Genomic DNA, 24,756 nt, shown 5'->3' on the forward strand with positions numbered 1-24,756 from the left:
GTCATTTATTAATATATTAAAACTTTCTCACATTACCAAAATTAAGTTCAAGAAATCTGCTGTAAGATTCTAATCTACCTCTTTACCAAGAAATGTTTAAGCATTCCAACAAGACTTCATGGATTAAATTCTTTTCAATATTTAAAAAGTCACACTAAGACCATCCAGTGATGTCTACTGTGGTATCATACCATTACTTGTGCCAGTTTTCTTCTTTCCCTTCAGATGTTTGAACTTAAACTGTAGAACACTTGCTGGATATTTGACAGGTTTCTACTCAAAGTTTACCGTCTAGCTGACTAGCCTCAGTGTCCTTTGGAGGTATGGTTCAACTTTAGCTTCGATATCAGTTAAGTTTAAAAACATATTAATCAAATGACTACTTAATCATGATATGGTTACGTTTGTATTTAATTCCTAAAGGAAAAAAATCCTGATAATATTGTAACTGCTAAGGCCAAAAAAGGACCCATAGCAAGTAAATATATTTGGTAAAAATGGGATGAAAATCCCAAAAGAGAAAATCAGAGATGTTTGGATAACATCTCTATCTGGATTAAAAGAAAGAAAGGCAAAGCATCATTAGAAACATTTGGAAACCAGACTCCCACTTAACCTTAGGAAAGAAATACAAAGTTATTAACAGTTTTTAGTTGTCAGAGCAATAAATTCACAAAATTAAAAAGTAGTATAATGAACCTAACTCAAATTATTTAAAAAGAGTCTTCTAAGATTAAAATGTAAATATTTTAAATGCCTGAGAAATAAAATACAGAATTCAAACTTTATAAAGCATAAACATAAAAGATAAATAGTTTTTCAGGAAAATGGATACACCAGGATATGGAATATTTAAAACTCAAGCAGATAAATGTTCAAAATATACAGCAGAGGATATCTTCAATGAAATTTGCAAAATAATCTATTAATACATAGAAGAGTAAATGAAATTCAACAGAAGTGATTCTATGTAAATTTGGACTTGAAAGACTTAATGTTTTTAGTTTTGAGAATGCAGACATAAAGACAGATATCTAAGAATTTAGATAAAAGTCAAGTTTGTATGTTATATATATGTGTGTGTGTATATATATAACACACATATACTTACATGTGTTATGTGCATACATACATACATATGCATGAACACTTGCATGCAAAATCTGGAGGGGTATATTCCAAACTATTATTTGCTATTTTCTCTGATGGAGGAAGGATGAAAAGATTGGCAGAATAAAAATTTATACTTTCCTCATTTTTATACCAATTGATATCTTACACAAAGCATGTATTATTTTTGAAATAAGCATAACAAAACAATTTTCATTTTGAAAAAATCTAAAACAGACAATTTAAAAAAAAAGGTCTGCAAATATTTGGTATAACATTATAAAGTTGTTTTTGTTTTGTCTTGGTTTTTTTTTTTTTTTTGACAGAGTTTCGCTCTGTCACCCAGGCTGGAGTGCGGTGGTGCAACCTTGTCTCACTGCAACCTCCGTCTCCCAGGTTCAAGTGATTCTCCTGCCTCAGCCTCCCTGGTAGCTGGAATTACAGGTACGCACCACCACACCCAGCTAATTTTTGTATTTTTAGTAGAGATGGGGTTTCGCCATGTTGTCCAGGCTGGTCTCAAACTCCTGACTTCAGGTGATCCGCCTGCCTCGGCCTCCCAAAGTGCTGGGATTACAGGCATGAGCCACCACACCCAGCCCCACTTCTATGAATTTTCATAAGGAAAGAATCAGATGAAGACAAAAAGATTTAGGTACAAAGAAAGTTATTATAGCACTCTTTATAACAGTAAAAATTGGAATAAAAAAACTACTTAAACTCTGATAATGGAATACTATGCAGCCATTAAAATGAGTTGAATATACCTGACATAGAAACTAGTTCATAATATACAAAAGAAAGAAAAATTTCTAACTACCAAAGTATATAGAGTATGACCTTATTTCAGCAAAAAATATATGTGTATGTGTGGCTGTGTATATATATATATACACACATATATACATATATATATACACGTATATATGTGTATATATGTATATATATATACATGTATATATGTGTGTATGTATATACACATATATATGTATATATAAAGCACTTAGAATAGTTCATGGCACATACTAAGCTATCAGTAAGTGTGTGATATTATTACAGCATATATATTAAAGACTTAACACAGTGCCTGGCTAGGGTTAAGTAAGCACTCAATAAATGTTTTTATTTTTGTTTCTTTTTTGAGATAGGATTTCACTTTGTCACCCAGGCTGGAGTGCAGTGATATGATCTCAGCTCACTGCAACCTCTGTTTCCTGGGTGCAAGCAATCCTCCCACCTCAGCCTCTGAGTAGCAGCGAGCCGCAGGTGTGTGCCACCATGCCTGGCTGATTTTTGTATTTTTGTAGAGATGGCGTTTTGCCATGTTGCCCAGGTTGGTCTTGAACTCCTGAGCTCAAATGATCTGCCCGCCTTGGCCTCCCAAAGTTCTGGGATTACAAGCCTAAGCCACCACGCCTGGCCAAGCCACTGTGCTTGGCCTTTACGAAGTTTAATTTATCCATTAACATAATAGCAAGAAATACATATATTTTTAACTTTTATTTTAGGTTCAGAGGTACATGTGAAGGTGTGTTACATAGGTAAACTTGTGTCCTGGGGGTTTGTGGTATAGATTATTTCACCACCCAGGTATTAAGCCCCGTACCCAATAGTTATCTTTTCTGCTCCTCTCCCAAGGAATATTCTGTAACCATCTAAGAACAACTTCAGTTGATAAACTGGTCAAAAACTTAAATCTATAGGCCTTGCTATAAAATTAATTTTGTTAATATTGAGTTTACTTTTTAACTTATCTGTATCTGATTCCAAGGATCCCTTAGTTTTAGCAATTTTTGCCATCATTTAGTATTAATTAAATATAAACTTGTTTAAGTAAATAATGTGTTTTCCTCCAAGAAGCACTCAGAATGCATCAGGTAACTGGAAACAAATACATATCATGATGGAATGGAGTACATAAAAAACAAAGAGAAAGAGCAGCTTGTTAAATAAAGTAAAACATATTTTAAAATAATAATGCAAAGAGAAGGGGGAGAAGCAAAATTAGGGAGGGAAAGGAGTATTTATACTAGCATATCTACTCAAATAATATTATTATGGAAGTTACTAATACAAAATATGATGTAATTATAATTTGTGAAAATGCACACAGATTTTTCCATTAGTGCCTGTAATGGAGCCCGTACTTTTCAGGCACATTAAACTGAGTCCCAACCCAGCCTCACTACAATCTCCAGTTCTTGTAGCTGTCCATCTACTACAGCATAATCCCAGCTGCCAATCTGAAAGAAACCAGCTAGTCAGAGCAGACACAACCAACAGAAACAAACGTCACTCAATAATGTTCAGCGGCACTGTGTTCATGGATAATTTCAAACAGTATCTCTGTCTAGAACATTGATGTGCTCATTCAAAACACCTCCATCTCTGGCTACTGGAAATGAGTAGATAAAGCAGCCTGCCTAGAAAAATAAGTGGAATGTCTTCAAAGAGGTTGCCAATGCTAAGAAGCAAATGTTGAGAAAACACAGTAAAGTTCTTAAAGGAAAAAAACTCAACCACATCCAGAGAGTTAATTTTCACATTAAGAAGGTTAAATTATTTCTCAAAACCAAACAAATATGTTTAAACTATGTCATGAAAAGCAGCAGTCATTGGTTATTCATTTGCTAACAGTGACCTAGATGAAGTAAAGATGGTGCCTGAAAGGAAACAGGGGTTCATGACAAAAGTCATCAGTATAATAGAACGGCTCAGAATTCTGTAGGTAGTTAATAGGAAAAAAAATCATAAAAATATTAATATTTTGCTTCATGTCCTTGAGTGTATAATTTAGTTACACCTAACTTAACTAGTAAGTCTGCAAAAGACATAATAATGAGCAAAATACAAAGAGTAGCTTTACTGACAACTTTGATGCTCATTTAATTGAATAAGGGAATTTTTGTCTGATTATTGTGGTTTTGAAGTAAAAGAAAGTCTGGCATAATTTTATGGTATTTTAAATGTAGGTTTTCAATTAAAACCTGACTAAGCCTTACCGTTTATTTGGCTTCTCATTGTACAGTTCCTGCCCTGCACTGTGTCAAATATGCCATCTGTGTAACACACTTTTGGCCAGAGGTACTTCATGATTATTTCTATAACACTTTGAATTGTGGCTGCATGAAATCTTAACTTCGGTATTCAATACTCCTAATTTATTATATTGCTACAACCACTGTAATCGTGTCCTACTCTTAAATCTCACCACAGTCACAACAAAGATTCTTGCGCCACCTGCTTGAAACAGGCTTACAGACCACTCCCCCAACTATTTAACAAATGTTAACAATGCTATAAATACTAATTGTGTTTATGCTTTCTGAAAGATTCACTGCAGCCAGTGTTCTGCAGCAGTGTTGGAGCTGTTGACTCCCACCAACAGACTGATGGAATTCTAAGCCAAAAATGCTTTTCCTTGGATAAGATATCTGATTTGCTACTGCTGTCATGAAACTGGGGTCATGTAAACTTAAACACTGCTGCTGCTTCTTTTGGAAAACAGACCTCAGAGTGATTACGCATAGCTAAGACAGCATTTGGAAGGATAAATTTGGAAGAGGGAAAACCAACCACTGACACTAAACACAACTTAGGGAAAATTTTCAGGTTTTACTTTCATGTTGAGGTCACTTGTATACAGTAATTCTTTAAACTGGGCAATATCACGGCTCTCCCCTCTCCCCTATTTATCAATGCAAATAGAGCTGAGTTCCATTTTCAAAAGGAAATTTAAAACTTTAATTAATTTCTGAACTCACATAAACATAAAACAATGTATTTACGTGAAAAGTAAAGAAGAAAATGACACTTTTAGAGGAAATGTACCAAGTACTTATAACAAAGTACAAGATGAAAAAGCACAGATAATATTGTTCATATTAAGGTTGTCTGACAGCAACATCTACCTGCAAGTATCTTTCAGCCTTTGAACCCCCACCCCTTCTTCCAACCTCCAGTGCACCCCAAGATCTGCCCTGGTGTCCCCTATACAACAACTGCTCCAGCCTCTGCTGTGTTTGTACTTTTCCTTTTATCAAAACCTACTGTCCAGTCTTACTCACAGACAGCCATATGATTGGAAAGGATTTTTTTTAAAGGATTTGTAACCAAATAAGTGATCTCTAATGGTAGAATTTCAGGCATTAGGAAAGGACGATGAGTTCTGTAGCAGAGGCTTTTTTTCTTTACATACACATCAAAGTGCATCAAAGAGGAACTTATAGCTAGACATTAGCATGTGACTCTGGCATTAGTTACCAATTTGAGGATGAGAGCTTTCTAGTCTCTCACTTTATACTTTTTGTATTATTTGACTCTTGAAATAGTTAACATGTATTGCTTTCATAAATACATTTTTAAAGCACTTTGTATAACTATTTAATTATACACACACACACACACACACACACACACACACACAGACACACGCACACACAAATAGTGAACCCAGAGTTCTAGAATTCAGGAATCTAAGCCAAAAGCCTTCTTGCTTTTAGATAATGACAAAAACTACAATTAACAGCGATATACCTAAGATATTTTCCCTGAAAGTAGAAGTGTTCTTTGTGCTCTCCCTCAAATATGATAGGAAAAATGAAGAAATAAACTCAAATGTTAAAAAGTATGAAAACTCCCATATGTTATTTAATGTAGATTAAATAACATATATAGAAAATTAAGAGATTGGAGGTACTCTGATTTCTGAGTGAGATGAAAGTTAAGAAATTGTAAATTCCTTCATTCCTGTCAAAGTTACATGAAGATCATTATAGACGGTCAGTACCCTAACAACATTGAATGTTGAGAAAGAACATGGCCAAAACCCAGAACGCAATTACAAAAGACCTCTGAACAGCCAAAAACAAAGTCAGTATTCATATCCTCATGTTAACATACATTGCTTGTTCAAATTTTCAAGAAGCAGATTGTTTCCCCCCGAAAAGGGAGAAAGAGTTGTGTTTGGCTTTTTTCTCTCTCTCTGATTTTCAAGAGACATAATTTTTTAGAATATAGAAAGAGGCAAATTAAAGAATTCCATGGTCTCATTAACCAAAGATAATGACCATGAACATTTTGGGGTCCATAATTCCAGACTTTTCCTCATGCATTTGTATTTTAAATGTTCCATAACATTGTCTATTATTCACTGTAATATGGCAAAATATTCTTCCATGGTAATACATATAGATTTACACAGCAACATTTTTGATGATATACAGTATTCTACTGTGTAAATTTACCAATATTTAATTAACTACTTCTCTACCAGACATTTACGTTGCTCCTTTTCCTTTTTTTTTTTTTTTTTTTTGCTATTATGATAATATGGTTTGGCTGTGTCCCCACCCAAATCTCATCTTGAATTGTAGTTCCCATAATCCCCACATCGTGAGAAGGACCCCGTCGGAGGTAACTGAATCATGGTGGTGGTTTCCCCCATACTATTCTTGTGATAGTAAGTTCTCACGAGATCTGATGGTTTTATAAGGGGCGTCCTCCTTCGCTCAGCTCTCATTCTTCTCTCTCCTGCCGCCTTGCAAAGAAGGATATGTTTGCTTCCCCTTTCACCATGGCTGTAAGTTTCCTGAGGCCTCCCTAGCCATGTGGAACTCTGAGTCAATTAAACCTCTTTCCTTTAAAATTACCCAGTCTCGGGTATGTCCTCATAGCAGCATGAGAACAGACTAATACATATGAACAACTATATAACTGAATATTTTTTTCACACTTGGTCAATTATTACTTTTGGTTAGAGTTCTAAGTAAATAGAACATGAACATTTTAATAATTGATACAGATTGCTATAAAGATTCAACCTATTTTCATCCTCACCAAATATATGACAGTATCTGTTTTCTCATACTGCACCAACATTAAAATTTTCATTATTTTTAATCTTAGATAATCTAGTGGACAAAAATGTTATTGTGTGTTCAATTTAATGTCATTGATTAATAGTGAGGATGAACTACTTCTCTTACTGGGTCCTGCTCTTTGCCCAGGCTGGTCTCAAACTCCTGGGCCTAAGCGATCCTCCCACCTTGGCCTCCCAAAGCATTGGAATTACAGGTGTGAGCCACTGTGCCCAGCTTAAAGTGCTTTTCATATGTGACTTGCATTTCATCTTTCATGAGTTTTCTATTCCTGTACTTTGTTATTTGTTGTTGCTTTAGATGTACAGAAACATCCTTTTCATGTAGTGTTTATACGTGAATATATTAATTTCCTTAACGATTTTTAGCTTTGATATTAGACTTACAAAGGCCTTCCCCTTCATGTAATCAGGAACAGAAATGTCAGTGTGACAGGACACATCGATGAGGAAGAGAACAGACGACATGAGATCAGGGAGGTATGCAGGGCCAGATCATGTGAGTCAAGCAGATTTTATTCTATGTTTGATGTGAAATAGGAAAGTTTAAGAAGGAAGTGAAATGATCTGACTTACAGTTTCAAATACCACTTTGGCAGCTCAGTGGAAAGTGGACTGTAGGTAGGCAGGGACAGAAAAAGATGACCTTGTCTACTAGCGTTAGTCCAGTGGGGAGAGGATGGTGGCGGCTTGAACTAATGATGAACAGATATGAATGGTTTCCAAATATGTTTTAGAGATCTCACCAGCCTAGCTGCTCTTTTGAGACAGAGTCTTGCTTTGTCACCCAGGCTAGAGTGCAGTGGTGTGATCTCAACTCACTGCAACCTCTGCCTCCCCAGTTCAAACAATTCTCGTTCCTCAGCCTCCTGAGAAGCTGGAACTACAGGCGCATACCACCACGCCTGGCTAATTATTTGTATTTTAATTTTTTTAGGAACAGGGTCTCACTATGTTGCCCAGGCTGGTCTCGAACTCCTGCCCTCAAGCAGTCCTCCTGCCTCAGCCTCCCAAAGTGCTGGGATTACAGGTGTGAGCCACCTTGCCTGGCCTATCACCAACTTCTTATGCTCTCCCTTCCTACCACATGATTTTTTCAAGTCATAGAGCCATACTGTGCTCTTTCCCACATGCCATACTCTCTGCTTTGAATGTCCCTTCCATTTCTTTTGCTTCACCGACTTAACTCAAATTTCTTAAGGATTATGCTCAGACAGTTGATACTTTCTTAACCTGGGTTAGAAATGTCTCCTTTGTGCTCCCGTATTCAGTGACTGTCACATTGCCATATATATAATATATATATATATATTTATTTACATACACACAGACATATGCATATATGTGTATTTTTTTAAAAAATATATTTCTTACCTACTAAACTTCATGAACTATTTCATACTAAGATACTAATATCTAGATAGCTCTCAACCTTTGTATATTGCAAATAGCATTTATATGAAAATTAATGGGTGAATTCTGGATAAGGATATAGAATTGTTCTAGAAACCATGCCTATAGATACGATTATACTTTAACTATATTAATTTAAGGAAAATACTTATGTTAAATCTTTTAGAAGAGGGAAAATTATTTTATAAAATATTCAATTCATCATGTATTTAATTTGTGGATTTGGATTTTAAGAGAATTTTTTTTATTTGTAAAAATAGTTATTCTTACTCATATCTGACTCTGAGTTCAAATATTCTAATTTTTATCTTTTTTGAAAATTTCTTCTTTCCTTGGGTTTTACGTTTTTCAAAAACGGGGTTAGAAAGGCTTAATAAGATTGTGTTTGAAAGAAAAGACATGAATGAGCCAAATCAAAATCAGCAGAATAATCAGAAAATGACCAACTTTTATTTATTTGTCCCTTATCTATAAAAGAATATATGTAATACTGAGGAACTAGAATAGATTAAAAAAATGTTAAAGGCAGTGAAAAAAAGAATAGTGCCAAAATACAGAGAAATAAAGAAGACTAAACAGATAAAGATAAGACTATATTCTTAAGTTGGGGTCACAAGATATTTTTTGAAAGATTAGCATATTTGTCCGAAAAAGAATTCTTTCTGGTGTGTGATATATGTAAATGCAGACATAGTTGTATATTGATAACCCAGCTGTTTTCTAAAAATTAAAAACAACATAAAAGTTTAATGTGCTGCAGGCTGTTTCTCTGATTACTCTTCCTCCTCTTATGGTTATTATTTCTATCGTTTAGTGCTCTTTTTATAGAGAGATTATTTTTATGATCACTTACTATGCCATGTGTATTAACCATTCATTATACAATGGAAACTTTCTAAAGAAGAATGGCGCTTTTCCCAAAATAGTAGGTGATTACATGACTTGTATGTACACAACTTGCCTCTGTATGACTGTGAACGTATTTCCAGACTGAATTAAGTGTATAGAAGTGAACAGAAATAAGTAAAAGTATAGCTACTGAACAGAAATTAGTCTAATTTGCTTTTGATACTGGAAAGGTACAAATCTAACCTTGTACCATGATTGTGGTTTTGCAGAAATAATGCTTTAATATAAATCAAGCAGATACACAAATGTGCTAATATTAATGATATTAAAGCACCTTAGAGAAGATTCTGAAGAAAAGAGAGGCGTGGCCTGGAGGTAGGGGTGGGGAGTAAATTAGTAGAAGGCAATAGTGAAAGTTTCACAACTGGCAAGAAGCCTGTGACAAGACTTGACTTGGAGGCTGTCCCAGGCTGGGCACTGCAGGGACATGCTTGGCTGTGGGAGAGCAGTAGGAGCTAACTCCCTGGTGCCCTTGTTTAGCTGTACTCCGATCCTAAAGTTTTAAAGGAAACACTGTTTATGAAGACAGAGAGGCAGTCATTAACCATCCCTTCTAACAGTTCTCCACCCTCACGGCACTTTGTATCACCTTACCCACTTCTATTTTCTTTATAGCACTTGTTATAATTGAAATTACAGTCTTTAAATTTTATTTTCTGTGTGCCCCATTAGAATGTGAGCTCCAGGAGGGAACAGACTTTGCCTGTCTTGCTCATCTCCACATTTTTAGCATCCTGAACAAAACAAATATTTGTTGAATAAATGAATTAGTAATGAATGAGAGGATAAACTTTCCCAGTTTATCACTCCCTTCCTTCCTTTCTTATTTACTCAATCCAGCCCAGGTTCACGTTTCATCTTTTCTACAACATCCCTTTAACAGTTTCATCAGCCACCCTTGCACCTTCAATCCTTTTTCATACATTTCACCATACTTCCATGGCAAACTCCACCTGTGTCTATCTTTCCGTCTCTCTCTCTCTCCACAAACACACAGGCGTGCACACACACACATCCCTCTCTGTTCAACTTTTTTCTACACCTATTCTCCTGATGTTGAAAACACAGAAAAACAATATTGAAAGGAAATTATAATTATTGAGCAGCACCCATTAAGCATAAATATTATCTCATCCTTAGCACAAACCCTCATAAACAGAATCTTGTTGCCTTTCCACCTCATTCATACACAATTTACTTACACAAGTCCCCATGCTATCCGTCTACTCTCCAATCTGAGATGAGGCCCTATTGTTCCCTCCTGTTCAGTGCTTATCTCTGTCTATGCTCTGGGTTTTGTTCTTCTCCACTTTCACACAGAGCCTGACAGTGTATTACACACTTTCTCTCCTGCATGTCTGACATGCTTCCCTCCTTTTGGATCTTTCCCATTAATATAGAAACATAGTCCAATATTTACTCATTAAAAAAAATTATCCTTTAGAGCAATTGCTGGTGCATATAAAGATTTCTTTTTGTGGTGACAAAAATGTTCTTAAATTGTGGTGATGCTTGTACAACTCTGTGAATATACTAAAAACTATCATAAACTTTAAATGGGTGAATTGTAACATATGTGAACTATATCTCAATAAAGCTTAAATTATTTTCTTTATTTACTGTGTTTACTTCAACATCTCCCATTCATAACACAATCCTCTACCTTCTAAGCTACTTCTCTAAGATCACCAATGACCTCTTAGAAAAATCCAGTCAGTACTTTTTAGTTCTTATTTGTTCAATCTTCTTTCAGATTCTAAACAAACATATTAGTAACATAGGGCTATGTCACCAACCTTCAGTGGTTCCCTACTGCCTTATGATGCAGTTAAAAGTATTATTTTTTAAAGACAGGGTCTTACTCTGTTGCCCAGGCTGGAGTGCAATGGCAGGATCATAGCTCAATGCAGCCTCCAACTCCTGGGCTCAAGCAAACCTCTCATCTCAGCTAGGACTATATGTATGTGCCACCATGCCCAGATAAGTTTTTCATCTTTTTGTAGAGATGAAGTCTTGCTATGTTGCCCAGGCTGGTCTTGAACTCCCAGCCTGAAGCCATTCTCTTGCCTTGGCCTCCAAAAGTGCTGGAATTATAGGTGTGAGCCACCATGCCCTGCTGAAAATTATGTTTTATGGTATTCAAGACTGTTTAAGATCTGGCTCCTGTGTCTCTCTCTCTCTCATCTGCTAACCTTTAGTTCATTCCACATATACCATATTCTCTAGTCATCTCTTTTATCTATGTGCAGGAAGGGTATGCAGTTGCCTCTGTGTAGGTAACTTCTGCTCATGACTCTACCCAATGATCTTATTCATCCTTCAATATGCAACTCCAGCCTCTCATTCTCTGGAAAACATGCCTGGATTCTATCAGTTTGGGCTTAGTACCTATCCTATGCTTGTGCATACATACTTACATATATTTATCTCTGTACTGAATTTATCAGATTGTATTATTATTGTTTAGTTACACTTATTTTCCCATTAGATAATGAACTCTAGCTGAGGGAGGTCAGGGACTTTGCCTTTCAACCCTTTAACCTTATTACATGATTCGGGTTTAGTAAAAGGTTGTTGGAAAAAAGGAATAAATTAATGACCTATTCATGTTTTCTGCTTTCTTGCCTCACTTAACAATGAACTCAGCATGCGTCCACTAGGAAATGGTCTCTAATAACTTCTCCAGTGTTAACGTTTTATGATTCTTTCTATGATCTAATCAGTAGTTCATATTCCTTTTATAGCTGTGTTTTCTAACCCAGGGATTTAACTGTGAGCAACATAAGGGAAAGAACTAACACTTGCTGAGTACTTATGAGGGGATAGGCACCATGCCAGGCAGTTTACATGCATTATATGTCATCTCATCCTCTGTAGAGTGGGCATTATCGTATGACTTCTACATATAGGAAACAGAGTCTGAGGAACACAACTAGTAGGCATCAGGGCCATGACTCAAATTCATATTTATTTATTTGTTTGTTTCTTTGTTCATTCTATTATATCAAACTGCATTGTACTATAGGATTTAGCACTGGTAAATGGTATGAAAAGGCTATACTAAAAGACTATTCCCCCCAACCTTTTTTTTTGAGACAGGGTCTCACTCTGTTGCTCAGGCTGGATTGCCATGGTACAATCATGGCTCACTGCAGCCTTGACCTCCTGGGCTCAAGCAATCCTCCCACCTCCCACTGCACCCAATAGCTGGAATTATAGGTGTACACCACCACACCCAAACAATTTTTAAATTTGTTGTGGAGATGGGGCCTCACTTTGTTGCCCAGGCTGCTCTTTGAACCCCTGGACTCAAGTGATCCTCCTGCCGTGGCCTTCCAAAATGCTGGGATTACACGTGTAAGCCACTGCGCCTGGCCCCATTTATTTTAATGATATTCAGAAAGTTTTATAAATTAAATGTGTGTATTTATTTTAATAGTGCTAAGTAACAAAGCGATATATTCTCATTTCAAGAATATCAAATACCTACCAGACTTAGAATATCACAGGCCATGTTTAATAAATGCCAAATCTAATACAGAATATATATTATATATATGTCTATATAAAGTATAATATAAAAACAAATTAGGGTGTGATGAGTGGAAGACTATCAGTTAAGGCTTAATTTTCTCATAATTAACTACTTAGGATTGTGGTGAAGAAAAGGAAGTCAAACTTAAAGCAAAAGTTTTAACAGTCTTTAGCAAAAGTTGATCATAAAAAATAAATATTAAAAACTTATTTGTGGCCGGGCGCGGTGGCTCATGCCTGTAATCCCAGCACTTTGGGGGGCCAAGGCTGGCAGATCATGAGGTCAGGAGTTCGAGACCAGCCTAACTAATATGGTAAAACCCGTCTCTACTAAAAATACAAAAATTAGCCAGGCATGGTGGTGCATGCCTGTAATCCCAGCTACCCAGGAGACTGAGGCAGGAAAATCACTTGAACCCAGGAGGCAGAGGTTGCAGTGAGCCGAGATTACACCATTGCACTCCAGCCTGGCAACAATGTGAGACTCCGTCTCAAAAAAAAAAAAAAAAAAAAAAAAAAAAACTTATTTGTTATGATGCTTCTTCAAAAAGTTAAACTTGGAATTATCACATAATCCAGAAATTCCATTTCTGGGTATATATCCAAAAGAATTGAAAGCAGGGATTTGAACAGATGGTGTACACCCATACTCTTGGCCACATTGTTCATAATAGCCAAAAGATGGAAACAACCCAAAATGCCCATTGATATATAAATGGATAAACAAAATGTGGTATATATATATATATATATATATATATATATATATATATATACAATGGAATATTACTCAGCCTAAAGAGAAAGGAAGTTGTGATACATTCTATAGCATGGACAAATCTTGAAGATATTACGCTAAGTAAAATAAGCTAGACGTAAAAAGACAAATGTTGCAGCATTCCACTTCTATGAGGTATTCAGGGTAGTCAAATTTATAGAGATAAAAAGTAGCATTGTAATTATACAGGGACTGGGGAGGAAGGAATGAGGAGTTATTGTTTAATGCTTAGAGAGTTTCAGTTTGGGAAGATGAAACATTTCTAGAGATGGATGGTGGTGATGGCTGTACAAGAATGTCAATGTTCTTGATGCCACTGAACTGTAAACTCAAAAATGGTAAAAATGGCCAGGGGCAGTGGCTCAGGTCTGTAATGCCAGCACTTTGGGAGGCCGAGGGAGGCAGATCACTTGAGTTCAGGAGTTTGAGACCAGCATGGGCAACATGGTGAGACCCCATCTCTACTAAAAATACAAAAATTAGCCAGGTGTGGTGGCAGGCACCTGTAATTCCAGCTACTCAGGAGGCTGAGGCAGGAGAATCACTTGAACCCAGGAGGCGGAGGTTGTAATGAGCTGAGCCTGTGCAACTGCACTCCAGCCTGGGTGAAAGAGTGAGACTCTATCTCAAAAAAAAAAAAAAAAAAAAGGTAAAAATGTTCAATTTTATGTTATATATATTTATCACAATAAAGAATTTTATTTGAAATTATAATGTGTTAGTTTAGGTGAAAGAAAAAATATAATTGAGCTTACACCTATATTCAAATATATATCTAATGTCTACATGGAGTATTCTCACTTTGAAATATCCTACCAAGTCAATTTAACATTTATTTTCCCATTGTCTGATCACATGCGCTGAACTCAGAGTAAGAAAACATGGTCAAAGACAAACATAAGTCTTCTAACTCTCTACTGTACAATGCTGTAGCCTCTAGTCATCTGTGCCTATTTAAATTTATATTAATTAAAATTAAGCATTTAGTTCCTTAGTCACACTAGCCACATTTCAATGTACAATAACTACATATGGTTCATGGTTTATTAGACAGTGCAGATAGAGAACATTTCCAGCACTGCAGAAAATTCTAGACAGTGTTCTTCTAGATTAATTCACAGTAAACTTCCTTAAACAATCATTGGTGTGTACGTGGGGACAGTGGTCAATCCAGAATAAAAATAAAAAGCCAAGCACATAGAGTGACTCACAGAGGAAATAGCTAGCTGATTGAGTGTACTACTTGTTAACTAGCCATGACAAACAGATATAGGCCAAGTGACATTTTTATCATGAAAACATTGCGTAACCTTTAATGAAAAGTAGAGCTACTTATGTCATCTTGGACATACCAAGAGACAAGTCTTTTAAGTAATAGGATCTTGCATTGAGAGAAACAGTGTTAAGCATATTTTCACAGCAACTCTATAGAACATTACAGAATTTCAAAATTAGAAATACGGAGATTGCATATAGTGACACAAAAAATATATACTGGCATAGTAAGTACAACCAATTTATGCTGGTACAAAAAACAATATGCTGGTATATCAAATACAACCAATCTCTTTTTAAGAGAGTATAAAATCAATTCTACAGTGCGAATTCAGTTATATATCAGCTATGTAGAGCTATGGATAATTACTACAGGTTAACAGGAGAAAACAAAAATAGCTGGTATATTTGTTGAAGAATTATGGGCATTTAACAGAATAAAGTATTATGTTCAAATATTGCCAAAACGCACAAAAAAAAGAAAGTAAATAGGCCTATGCTATTTTATCCCAACAATAAAACTATGCAGTGTTTTGTAACACTACCTGTATGTTGCTCTCACCTCAATACCTTTATGGAATCCTATGTATATTCTGTGTCATACAGTCAATTGATGTTCTGATCAAATAAAATACCCCCAGAAGGAGTATTTTCAAAAAACTGAACAACTGGAAGAGTCTTTAAGAGTTTATGTGACCCAATTCTCTGCTACTACAGTTTTTAAAACTGAAACATAGCAATTTAAAACTTGGGCAATTTAATGCAAGTGTACATCTAGTACACAGTGCTTTTGTGTGCATGCTCACTTATCTAGCACATAAGCCAGGTGATAATATGCCAATTTATTTAAATATGTACTTACATACCTTCCGCATGATCAGATCTTAGTAGAACTATAAAAGAATGCATCAAGTGCTAGGGAAAAATGGCAAATCTCACACATTACAAATAATGTTCCCTTCAAAGTGATACATAACTTGCCCCGTGAATCAAAGCTCCTGGTTTCCTAAACGCAGTTGTGTTCTAAAATTGTACAGATTAAGGTTGTATCGTTCAATTCTATAATTTTTCATATGAAGTATATTGGAATTAGAAGGATGCATAATTAGATTAGAAATACTAAAAAAAAGTAAGGTCTTCTACAGACTTTTTGGTGAGTGCTGCATTTGCCAAAATCATGTTTTAAGTGTTTTACTTGAGAAAATAAATGACAAGAATAAAACAAGTTCAGTAACATCTAACAACAATTTGATCACATAGGAAAGATTTGGACCTCAACCCCCCCATTAACTTCTATGTGGTTATATATGTTCTTAGGTATTACATATAAATATGTGTTTTATCACATTTCAATAAATTTATGCTCATAATCATATCTCTTTAATGAATTATTACTGTTTTCCTACAAAAATCATGAGTAACCCCCAAAGTTATATAAAATTATAAATAAGATTATTGATACCTTAACAGGTTCAAATAGAAAAAGCCGTCATCTTATATTGGGTCAAACATTTTGTTGGAAGGAACCTCTGGGTTCAAGTTCTTGCTAGGTCACTGATAAATTATTCTGCTTAAGGCACTTTACATCTAGTTTCACTTTCTTCATCACTAAAATCAAAGGATGGGGGAGGTGTTCTCTAGCTCCTTCTAGTTTAAATATACCTGACTATAAGTTGCTTTCTCAATTCAGATAACTTACCTCTCTCAACACAGGATCAGTTATTGAATTCAGATTGACAGCTCCTTCATAGGTCAAGTAATAGAACACATTGAGGGCTCGGACAGCTTCTGGTCCTTGCTGTTTATAGCCAAAAATGAGATCAATCCATTGGTGAAGCTGGCAGGAAACAAATTCACTCTCCAGGGCCTGAAAAAAGATATAAATTGTATTACTATGCTGAATTCCTTTTTAAAAATATAGAGAGACATTTAGAGCAAGCAGTAAAGTTTAACACTAACTTTACTGTGAACAAAGATTTTTAAAAAACAAAACTTGTGGCCGGGCGCGGTGGCTCACGCCTATAATCCCAGCACTCTGGGAGGCAGAGGTGGGCAGACCATGAGGTCAGGAGTTTGAGACCAGCTTGGCCAACATGGCGAAACCTGGTCTCTACTAAAAATACAAAAATTAGCTGGGTGTGGTGGCCTGCGCCTGTAATCCCAGCTATTCAGGAGGCTGAGGCAGGAGAATCGCTTGAACCTGGGAGGCAGAGGTTGCAGTGAGCCGAGATCACGCCACTTCACTCCAGCCTGGAAAAGAGCGAAACTCCATCTCAAAAAAAAAAAAAAAGAAAGAAACTTATCTGATGTCCTAGTTTCTACCAGAATCTGTCCTCCTTTGTTTATAATTAGAGGCTTTCTGGCACTTGGCATAATTAATTATAATAAATGTGTAAGTTTCAGTATTCTTCTACCGTACTGACAGCACTGAGAACCAGGACTGGGCCTATCTTGGTCACATTTGTAACTCAGGGCCTGTGACAGGTACTCGATTTATGCTTCAAAGAAAGGAGGCCATACAAGGCAAAGACTATTTTGGGAAACTAAATGTGAAAATGTTAAAAATTTACCATCCACTTGAAATATTTATTATTTTTCTAGAATTAAAATATTTTGTAGTCTATTTCAACATCTGTAACCAAATTATTTAGTTATGTTGATTGAGTTCTTATGCTAACAAATTAGATTTTGTGGGGGATACCTATAATTACTGAATTTTTATTCTAGGTATTAATATCAAACCTGACCAAATATTTGATGCTATTAACATAATAGTGTCCAATAAATAAGGAATGAACACAATCAAGTATTTGGTCGAGATGCTAGGCACAAGATCCATTTCCTATCCATCATTATATTCCCAGTTACAAGCGTTGTGCCTAAAACATAATAGATGCCAATAATGTTTGGTGAACTTAATAACGTTATAAATACTAAAGAGTTTTAAAAACTAAAGATATTTTTTAGGAAAGTATCCATCTTTATATTATTTAATATTGTTCAAAATCATTCCAACATCAAAGTTTAGCATTATGGATTAGTTTAACAATAAATAATTATATTAAAATCAAAGAGTTTTCAAACATAAACTCTAAAGCTTAATTAAATGTATACAGTAGGCCGGGCACGGTGGCTCATGCCTGTAATCCCAGCACTCTGGGAGGCTGAGGTGGGCGGATCACGAGGTCAGGAGATCGAGACCATCCTGGCTAACACAGTGAAACCCTGTCTCTACTAAAAATACAAAAAATTAGCCGGGCGTGGTGGCGGGCGCCTGTAGTCCCAGCTACCCGGGAGGCTGAGGCAGGAGAATGGCATGAACCTAGGAGATGGAGCTTGCAGTGAGCCGAGATCACACCACTGCACTCCAGCCTGGGTGACAGAGTGAGACTCCATCTCAAAAAACAAAACAAAACAAAAAAACTATACAGTAATCCCCCCTCATCCACAGCGGTATGTTCTTCGAAGACCCCCAGTAGATGCCTGAATCTGTGAATAGTACCAAACCCTATACCTATATGTACTATGTTTTTTTCCTATACATAAATACCTATGATAAAGTTTAATTTATAAATTAGGCACAGTAAGAGATAAACAACAATAACAACAAAATTGAACAATAATGATATACTGTAAAAAAAAAAACCGTAATAAATGTTATGTAAATGTGGTCTCTGTCTCTACCTCAAAGTATCTGATTGTACTGTACTCACACATTTTCAGACCTTGGTTAAACACAGGTAACTGGAATTCTGGAAAGCAAAACTGTGGATAAGGAGGAGACTGCTGTACCAACTTATATCTGGTAATGTATCTCATTGAAATTGATTTTTATTTTTAGAGTAGTAAGTCTATGATTGCGATGTATTTTCAGTATGGCTTGCTGCTATGTTATAAGAGATCTGTTGGTTTTAAAACAAAACTGACCAACTTGTGTAGCAAGTAACCAATGAGACATAAACCATCTTGTGACAAAAGACGTTCCTATTCCTTTACATGTGGACACTTGTGTAAAGATATGCTTTATTAAAATAAGTGCCTATGAAAAAGAAATGTTTATAGCTAACTACAAAAAAATTTCCTTTAATATTTAACATAGCTTTATGATATATCACAAATATAAAATTGAAAATATAATTTTGTAAACAAAACTCTACGCAATTCTCACATCCCAAAGTATACCTTAAATGAAATATGCCTTAAAAATATTTAGCTAGCTTCAATTGAGAAAGTTACTGTTTTAGACATCTCTTCTAAAATGCTTTACATTTACAAATTTATTAAACAGATATGACAGCACAAAACTGCTTCATATTTTACTTGAAATAAGAAGAGAGAAGCTTGTGATAACTTTAAGTAAATGCCTATTTTAAGTACATAAATTTGAAAAAAATCTAGGAACTACTAATGCAAGTTACACACAGAAATGATACGTTGGTTTCATTAACTTAGACCTTGGGTAGGGATGGGGGTATGGGGTAGGCACATTTACAATGACACATAAAAACAGCAATTGTCTTAATTTGTGTGCAGTGCACTCTACACAAAAGCCCTAAATATGTTCAAATTAGAGCAAGCTGCTTGATTGTCACTGCAGTCTCATGTCACATTAATGCATGACAAACATTAAACCATACACTTAAATGGCAATTTATATCATTTAAATGTTTACTGCCAGACTAGCTCATCACTCATTTAAATGTGACTTTCTGACAGCTAATTTCAGTTAATTTTCTCCAATTCACTTAATTAGAACTTTCAATCAGGGAAGGACCTATGCATATCTTCACGCTTACGTCCTTTTTGGTGGCTGTTCGAAATCTGAGTTCATAAACTGCCGAAAAGCTCTACTATAATAGATTAGCATATAATATCTCTGAGTTTACAAAAAATATGACTGTATGAAGCAAACTCACAGTATATACTCTTAGAAAGAACGTATACTTATTTACGTAAATAGTACTCTCGCCAGTAGTTTAAATAAAAAACGTGTAGTTCATATACACACACTATTGAAACAATAAAAAAAACCCTGCATCCAAGCTAATTAAAAATTAATGATTTCAAAATTGTTTAATAAGATAAAACAGTCAGGAGTCTCCTGAGCATCCATGGTGTTGTGATTTGAGACCATAAAATTCTAGAAGGCTCAGCAAATGACAAAGTACAAATGAATTTTCTCAATATTAAAGCTCTAAAAACTAGGGCAATTTTATTTTATGTGTCACCAAACAAAGAACTGTTGAATTTTCCTTACGGCTGACTACTTCTTTATGCACACTCAAAATGGTAAAGTTGGTTAGATTTCGATGCTTAAAGCTTTACATCTTGATACTGCATCAGAATTTTAAGCAAAAATGCTGAAAGGAAAGCTACCATGTGCTCATATCATGCTGCAAACACACATGCAGAGATCACCACAATGCCATGGTTCAGACCTCACCTTACATTGTCATAGGTCAGTCCTTAAGGAGTTGACCAGTAATTCGCACAACTATTGGCAAAATCACTTCCAGAAGTTGATAAACACGTTACCTTCATGAATAAACTTTAAATAATTTCTCAAACACTCAACTAAAAATTCCATTAGTCAGCTTCAAGCATGTCTTGCAATATACCAAAGCTTTAAAAAGGGACCTAAAAGAACAACGTGGTAAGTATAAGAGAATTCCAAGAAGTTTCAAAGTCATTTCAGTACAAAGTCAGCTCCGAACTTTAACATCCTTTTGCTATCAGTGAATGACAACTGCCTAACCAAAAGTAGGTAATGCACTTAAGACTTGAGGGGAGAGAGAAGGACAGGCAGGAAGAAATTAAGGGAAAAAATACAAACAGAATGTAATTCAAAATGGAATACCCTGAGGTTGCCTTTTATAACTCCCATTTTTAAGATTTAAAAACATAAATCATAAAACCTATATTAAAATAGCTTTTTTATATATTAAGATTTTTTTTAAAAATTCTTCATATATAGAAAATTCTCATTTAGATCTACATTTTTAGTTACAAAAAAATGAAAAATGCCAGTGGAATGCTGAGCATTTGAGATTTTTCAAAGCCTTCAAAACCAACAGTTCTCATTAAGCCTGGAGTTAAATACGGTTTGCAGCTAGGGGATAGTAACATTCTTCCCATGCTGCTCTCAAACCTAACCAATCAATTGTTAGTACTCCCCTAGCAGGCTGCATACATCATTTACATCCAATGTGTGCTCTGAGTAATATTTGTAAAAAAGAAAATCCACTAAAATGTCCAACACAATCTAACAATATTCAACTCATCTGAGTTATTATAAAATAAATCAGTGACTAATGTCCAATTGTTAAGGATCAGATAAGACTATGAAAAGACTATCATATGAAGCCTCACACGAATTGTCAATCCAATCCAGGGGGACTCATATTAGTGTTGACAAACTGTCTTGGCACTGATATCTGTTTTTTTTAATGAGATCTATTAGGCAGAGTAAAATACTTCAGATATGCTAAAAAGTACAGTATACAGATGTCAAATACACTTATTACTAACTTTCATTTGTTTGTTCTGCATACAGAATACCAACAAAGTTTTAATATTATAAAGATAATAGTAAATTATTCATAAATAGGAGGTTTGTATAACCCTGTGTCAGAAATAATTACAATATGTGTGTGTGTGTATATATATATGTATGTGTCTGTGTGCATGTTTAGCAAATCTGACTGAAAGAACACAATCTATGCTTTCCTGAAACTAACTCACTTAAGAAATAGATTATTTCTTTATAAAAAGTGTTATATAAAATTATTCTTATTTCTATAGTGGAGTCAAAAAACGTGATAACATATAGAAATAGCTTTTTCCAAGAAACTCTAAGCTATTTGAGAATAAAAATTCTAAACTAAAAGGCATTAACTATGTATTTAATCTACACATGCATTAGTGATACACTAGCAATTTCCTTTTATTTTCAAGAAACCAAATTTTTGCCAATGTAAAAATCAAGAAAACCAATTTCAATCAACAAAGGAAATTATTAGATAATTGTTTACCTCAAGACCAAGAAACCTTATTTGTTTATTATTTATGTTTCTCATACTTGTCATTCCCAGCTTAATGCTAATATTTACTTATTCTTTGGCTAAACATTCTCATACCACTCCATTAAAAAAAGAAACTAAGTAAAAACTAGCAATATCTATGAGATAAATGACTTTTATAAAAAGTTAAATAAAAAGATCAAATATTCTTTATACACTTTTTATAACCAGAGAGAATAGGCCTAGGCAGCCCAAATATACATTTCTGCACACCTGTACCACTACTTCCACTCCCAGGCTTCTAGAAGGCCCAAGGTACAAAGGTTCTGAGATACAAAATACCATAGCTGTAAGTTTCAAATGAGAAAATGAAAATCACTGATTAACCCTCCTGACTTGAAATACATTTACTTATAAGATGTATTTAATCGTATTTATAATGAATGAAACATCCATTTTGTAAAATTTTAATCGTACTTATAATTAAGAGTCTTAATTCATTTGAACATAGATAACAGTATGTTTTAAAGGAACTGACACTGAGATTGGCAAGGCGGTAATATACAAAGTTATAAACTTGGAATTTTAAGTATTTTTCATTTTAAATCCATGTAATACGGCCTTCTTCCTATACAAACACATATACACACAGAGATTTAAAATGAACTGGTCTGTTATGTTTGCATGTGCTGGATTTCAAACACTAGTGGTAATGTTTCCTTAACATTGATATATGACCTTTGTAATTTACATTGAAGAAAGCTGTTTTTTTCAGCCTAATTAGAACTGTTTCAAATTTTCCTGCTAAATATATGATATAAAGTCCTTTCAACTTTTTTATTCTAGAGTTTCTTTCCATGTCAACTTTGTTCCAATCAAAATATGCTTTGAATTAAATGATTTTGATTGAGTATGTGGATCACATTTCACTTCTAAGATGTAAAGTCCAAAAAGGAAAAGTTTAGCCTGTTCAAACAAAGCAAGAGCAGCCACTTTGCGGAAAGCTATTCACATTTAAGAAGACTGACAAATTGTTTGTGTGCACCATTAGGTCTAGTTTCTGCAATAGTTGCCAGATTTCCTGTCCCCCTAATAAGATGCATTAACTCCTTAAATGCTGGCTCTGAATTTGCAGTGAATCTGAGTTACTTTAGCAAATTTCAATTTTATCTATAGGTAAATTTCCTTATTTGAAATAAATCTAAAGAAAATAAAAGAAAATTTGCTGTTAACTATGTTGTATCAAAATTTTCTAACAAAGGTCACAGAAAATTAACATTTTTTCATATTGGATGGATATAAATTCAGAATACAAATATGTTTTCTAAATGTGACTTGCCAGGAGTGACAAATTCACACCAATCCTCATTTAAAAAAAAATGCATCAATTTCACTAATTTAAAGATTACATCTTCAGGTAAAACACAATGGAAATATTTAATAAACTAAAATCCATTAATATGAGCATCAATTTCCTCCACACTGATTATATATAAATCACAATGCTTCAGAGTTCAGCTATTTACCTTAATATACATATATATATATAATGTGAAACAAGCTTTATCCTATTTACAAAGAAAAGTTTAATTTTGAGAGCTTAAAAATATGTGTGAAATTGTGACATTAAGATCAATAAGTCATGAAGCCCAAGAAGGTAAAAATGGAGGATCAAAGATTTAGGGAAAAAACTGTGGGATGCTAAGAATAAAAATTGTATCAGACAGTTTTAAAAAATGAAATTTAGTCAACAACATACTGAAGTTCAGCCTGAAAAGCAGATAGAGAAATCACTAAAAGGGGTTCTATACTTCTAAACTGCCCTTGAACTGTTGGGCAGAAGAGATATTTTGAGCCAGCAGTACACAGTTCATTTCTACATTTATATCATTACTAAAGAAAAGTGTGAGTTAGTATCGTATCTTGATATAACCATCAAGCACTCGTGCATCTTTTGGCAGGAGAATCATTCTGTCTACGATTGTTATTGTGTAGTTTTAAATGGACTAGTCAACCAGCTGTTATATATTTTATACACTGAAGGCCATGTTTCCTTTGAAATTCATAGTTTTAATCTCAACTGAAGTCTGTATTGCTGTGTGCCAAGATCAAAAGGATTAGACAAACTTGTACAATTACCTTCCTTTACAGAGAGATGATTTTTAAAAAATGTTTAAAATACTCCTATATACTGACATTTTATCCAACTATTTTCTTTAGAACTACAGAACATTAAAACATTTAATTAACATTTCAACCTTAGGTCACTTTTCATCTAAAATCTAGGAATTCACAACATACAGATATGCTAAACTAATTACAGTATCACACACATAGGGATATTGAGCTTTTTTAAAAAAAAAAAACCTTTAGTTTAGTAAAACTGGATGGGGAAAAATTATACCTATTTCTTTTATGTGTTTGCATTTTGCAAGCCTTTGTTCAGAAAATAATTCATAGAGCTTACAGTGATATATATGCAGCAAGATACATTTAACAAAAGAGAAGTGAGGCAATGCAAAATTTAAAGGGAGATATCACATAAAAACTACGCCATGAAATTTCAAATACTTGTTTTAACAAATCTATATATGCTGAGCCATGTATTTGCTGCTAAGCTTTCTAGCAGGCAACATAAAGAAAGAAACACGAACAATTACAGGAGACAAAAATGACCATAATGTAAAAACAAACCAGATGGCCTGGAAAAACACATTATTTCTATTCCTGAGATAAGAAATTCCTCCCTTGGCAATATGATGGAATCCAGGTATGTAACTCTCAGAGGGACTGAGTTAATCCTGAGATAGATTTAAAGTATAGACAAATGGGGAGACCAC

The 24,756-nt window shown here is 34.7% G+C and overlaps 1 protein-coding gene across 4 annotated transcripts in view; it reads right to left on the reverse strand.

Annotated features, from left to right (window-relative positions):
• LRBA (LPS responsive beige-like anchor protein) overlaps positions 1 to 24,756 on the reverse strand; it is a 766,360-nt gene that overhangs the window by 67,545 nt on the left and 674,059 nt on the right. For all 4 annotated transcript variants that reach the window (XM_031010185.3, XM_055385519.2, XM_055385518.2 and 1 more), the window contains exon 48: positions 16,597 to 16,764. In XM_031010185.3, coding sequence (XP_030866045.3) covers positions 16,597 to 16,764 — 168 coding nt within the window. The remainder of the gene's footprint in view (positions 1 to 16,596; positions 16,765 to 24,756) is intronic.

This window comes from Gorilla gorilla, chromosome 3 (assembly GCF_029281585.2).
Source record: "Gorilla gorilla gorilla isolate KB3781 chromosome 3, NHGRI_mGorGor1-v2.1_pri, whole genome shotgun sequence".
NCBI lineage: Eukaryota > Metazoa > Chordata > Mammalia > Primates > Hominidae > Gorilla > Gorilla gorilla.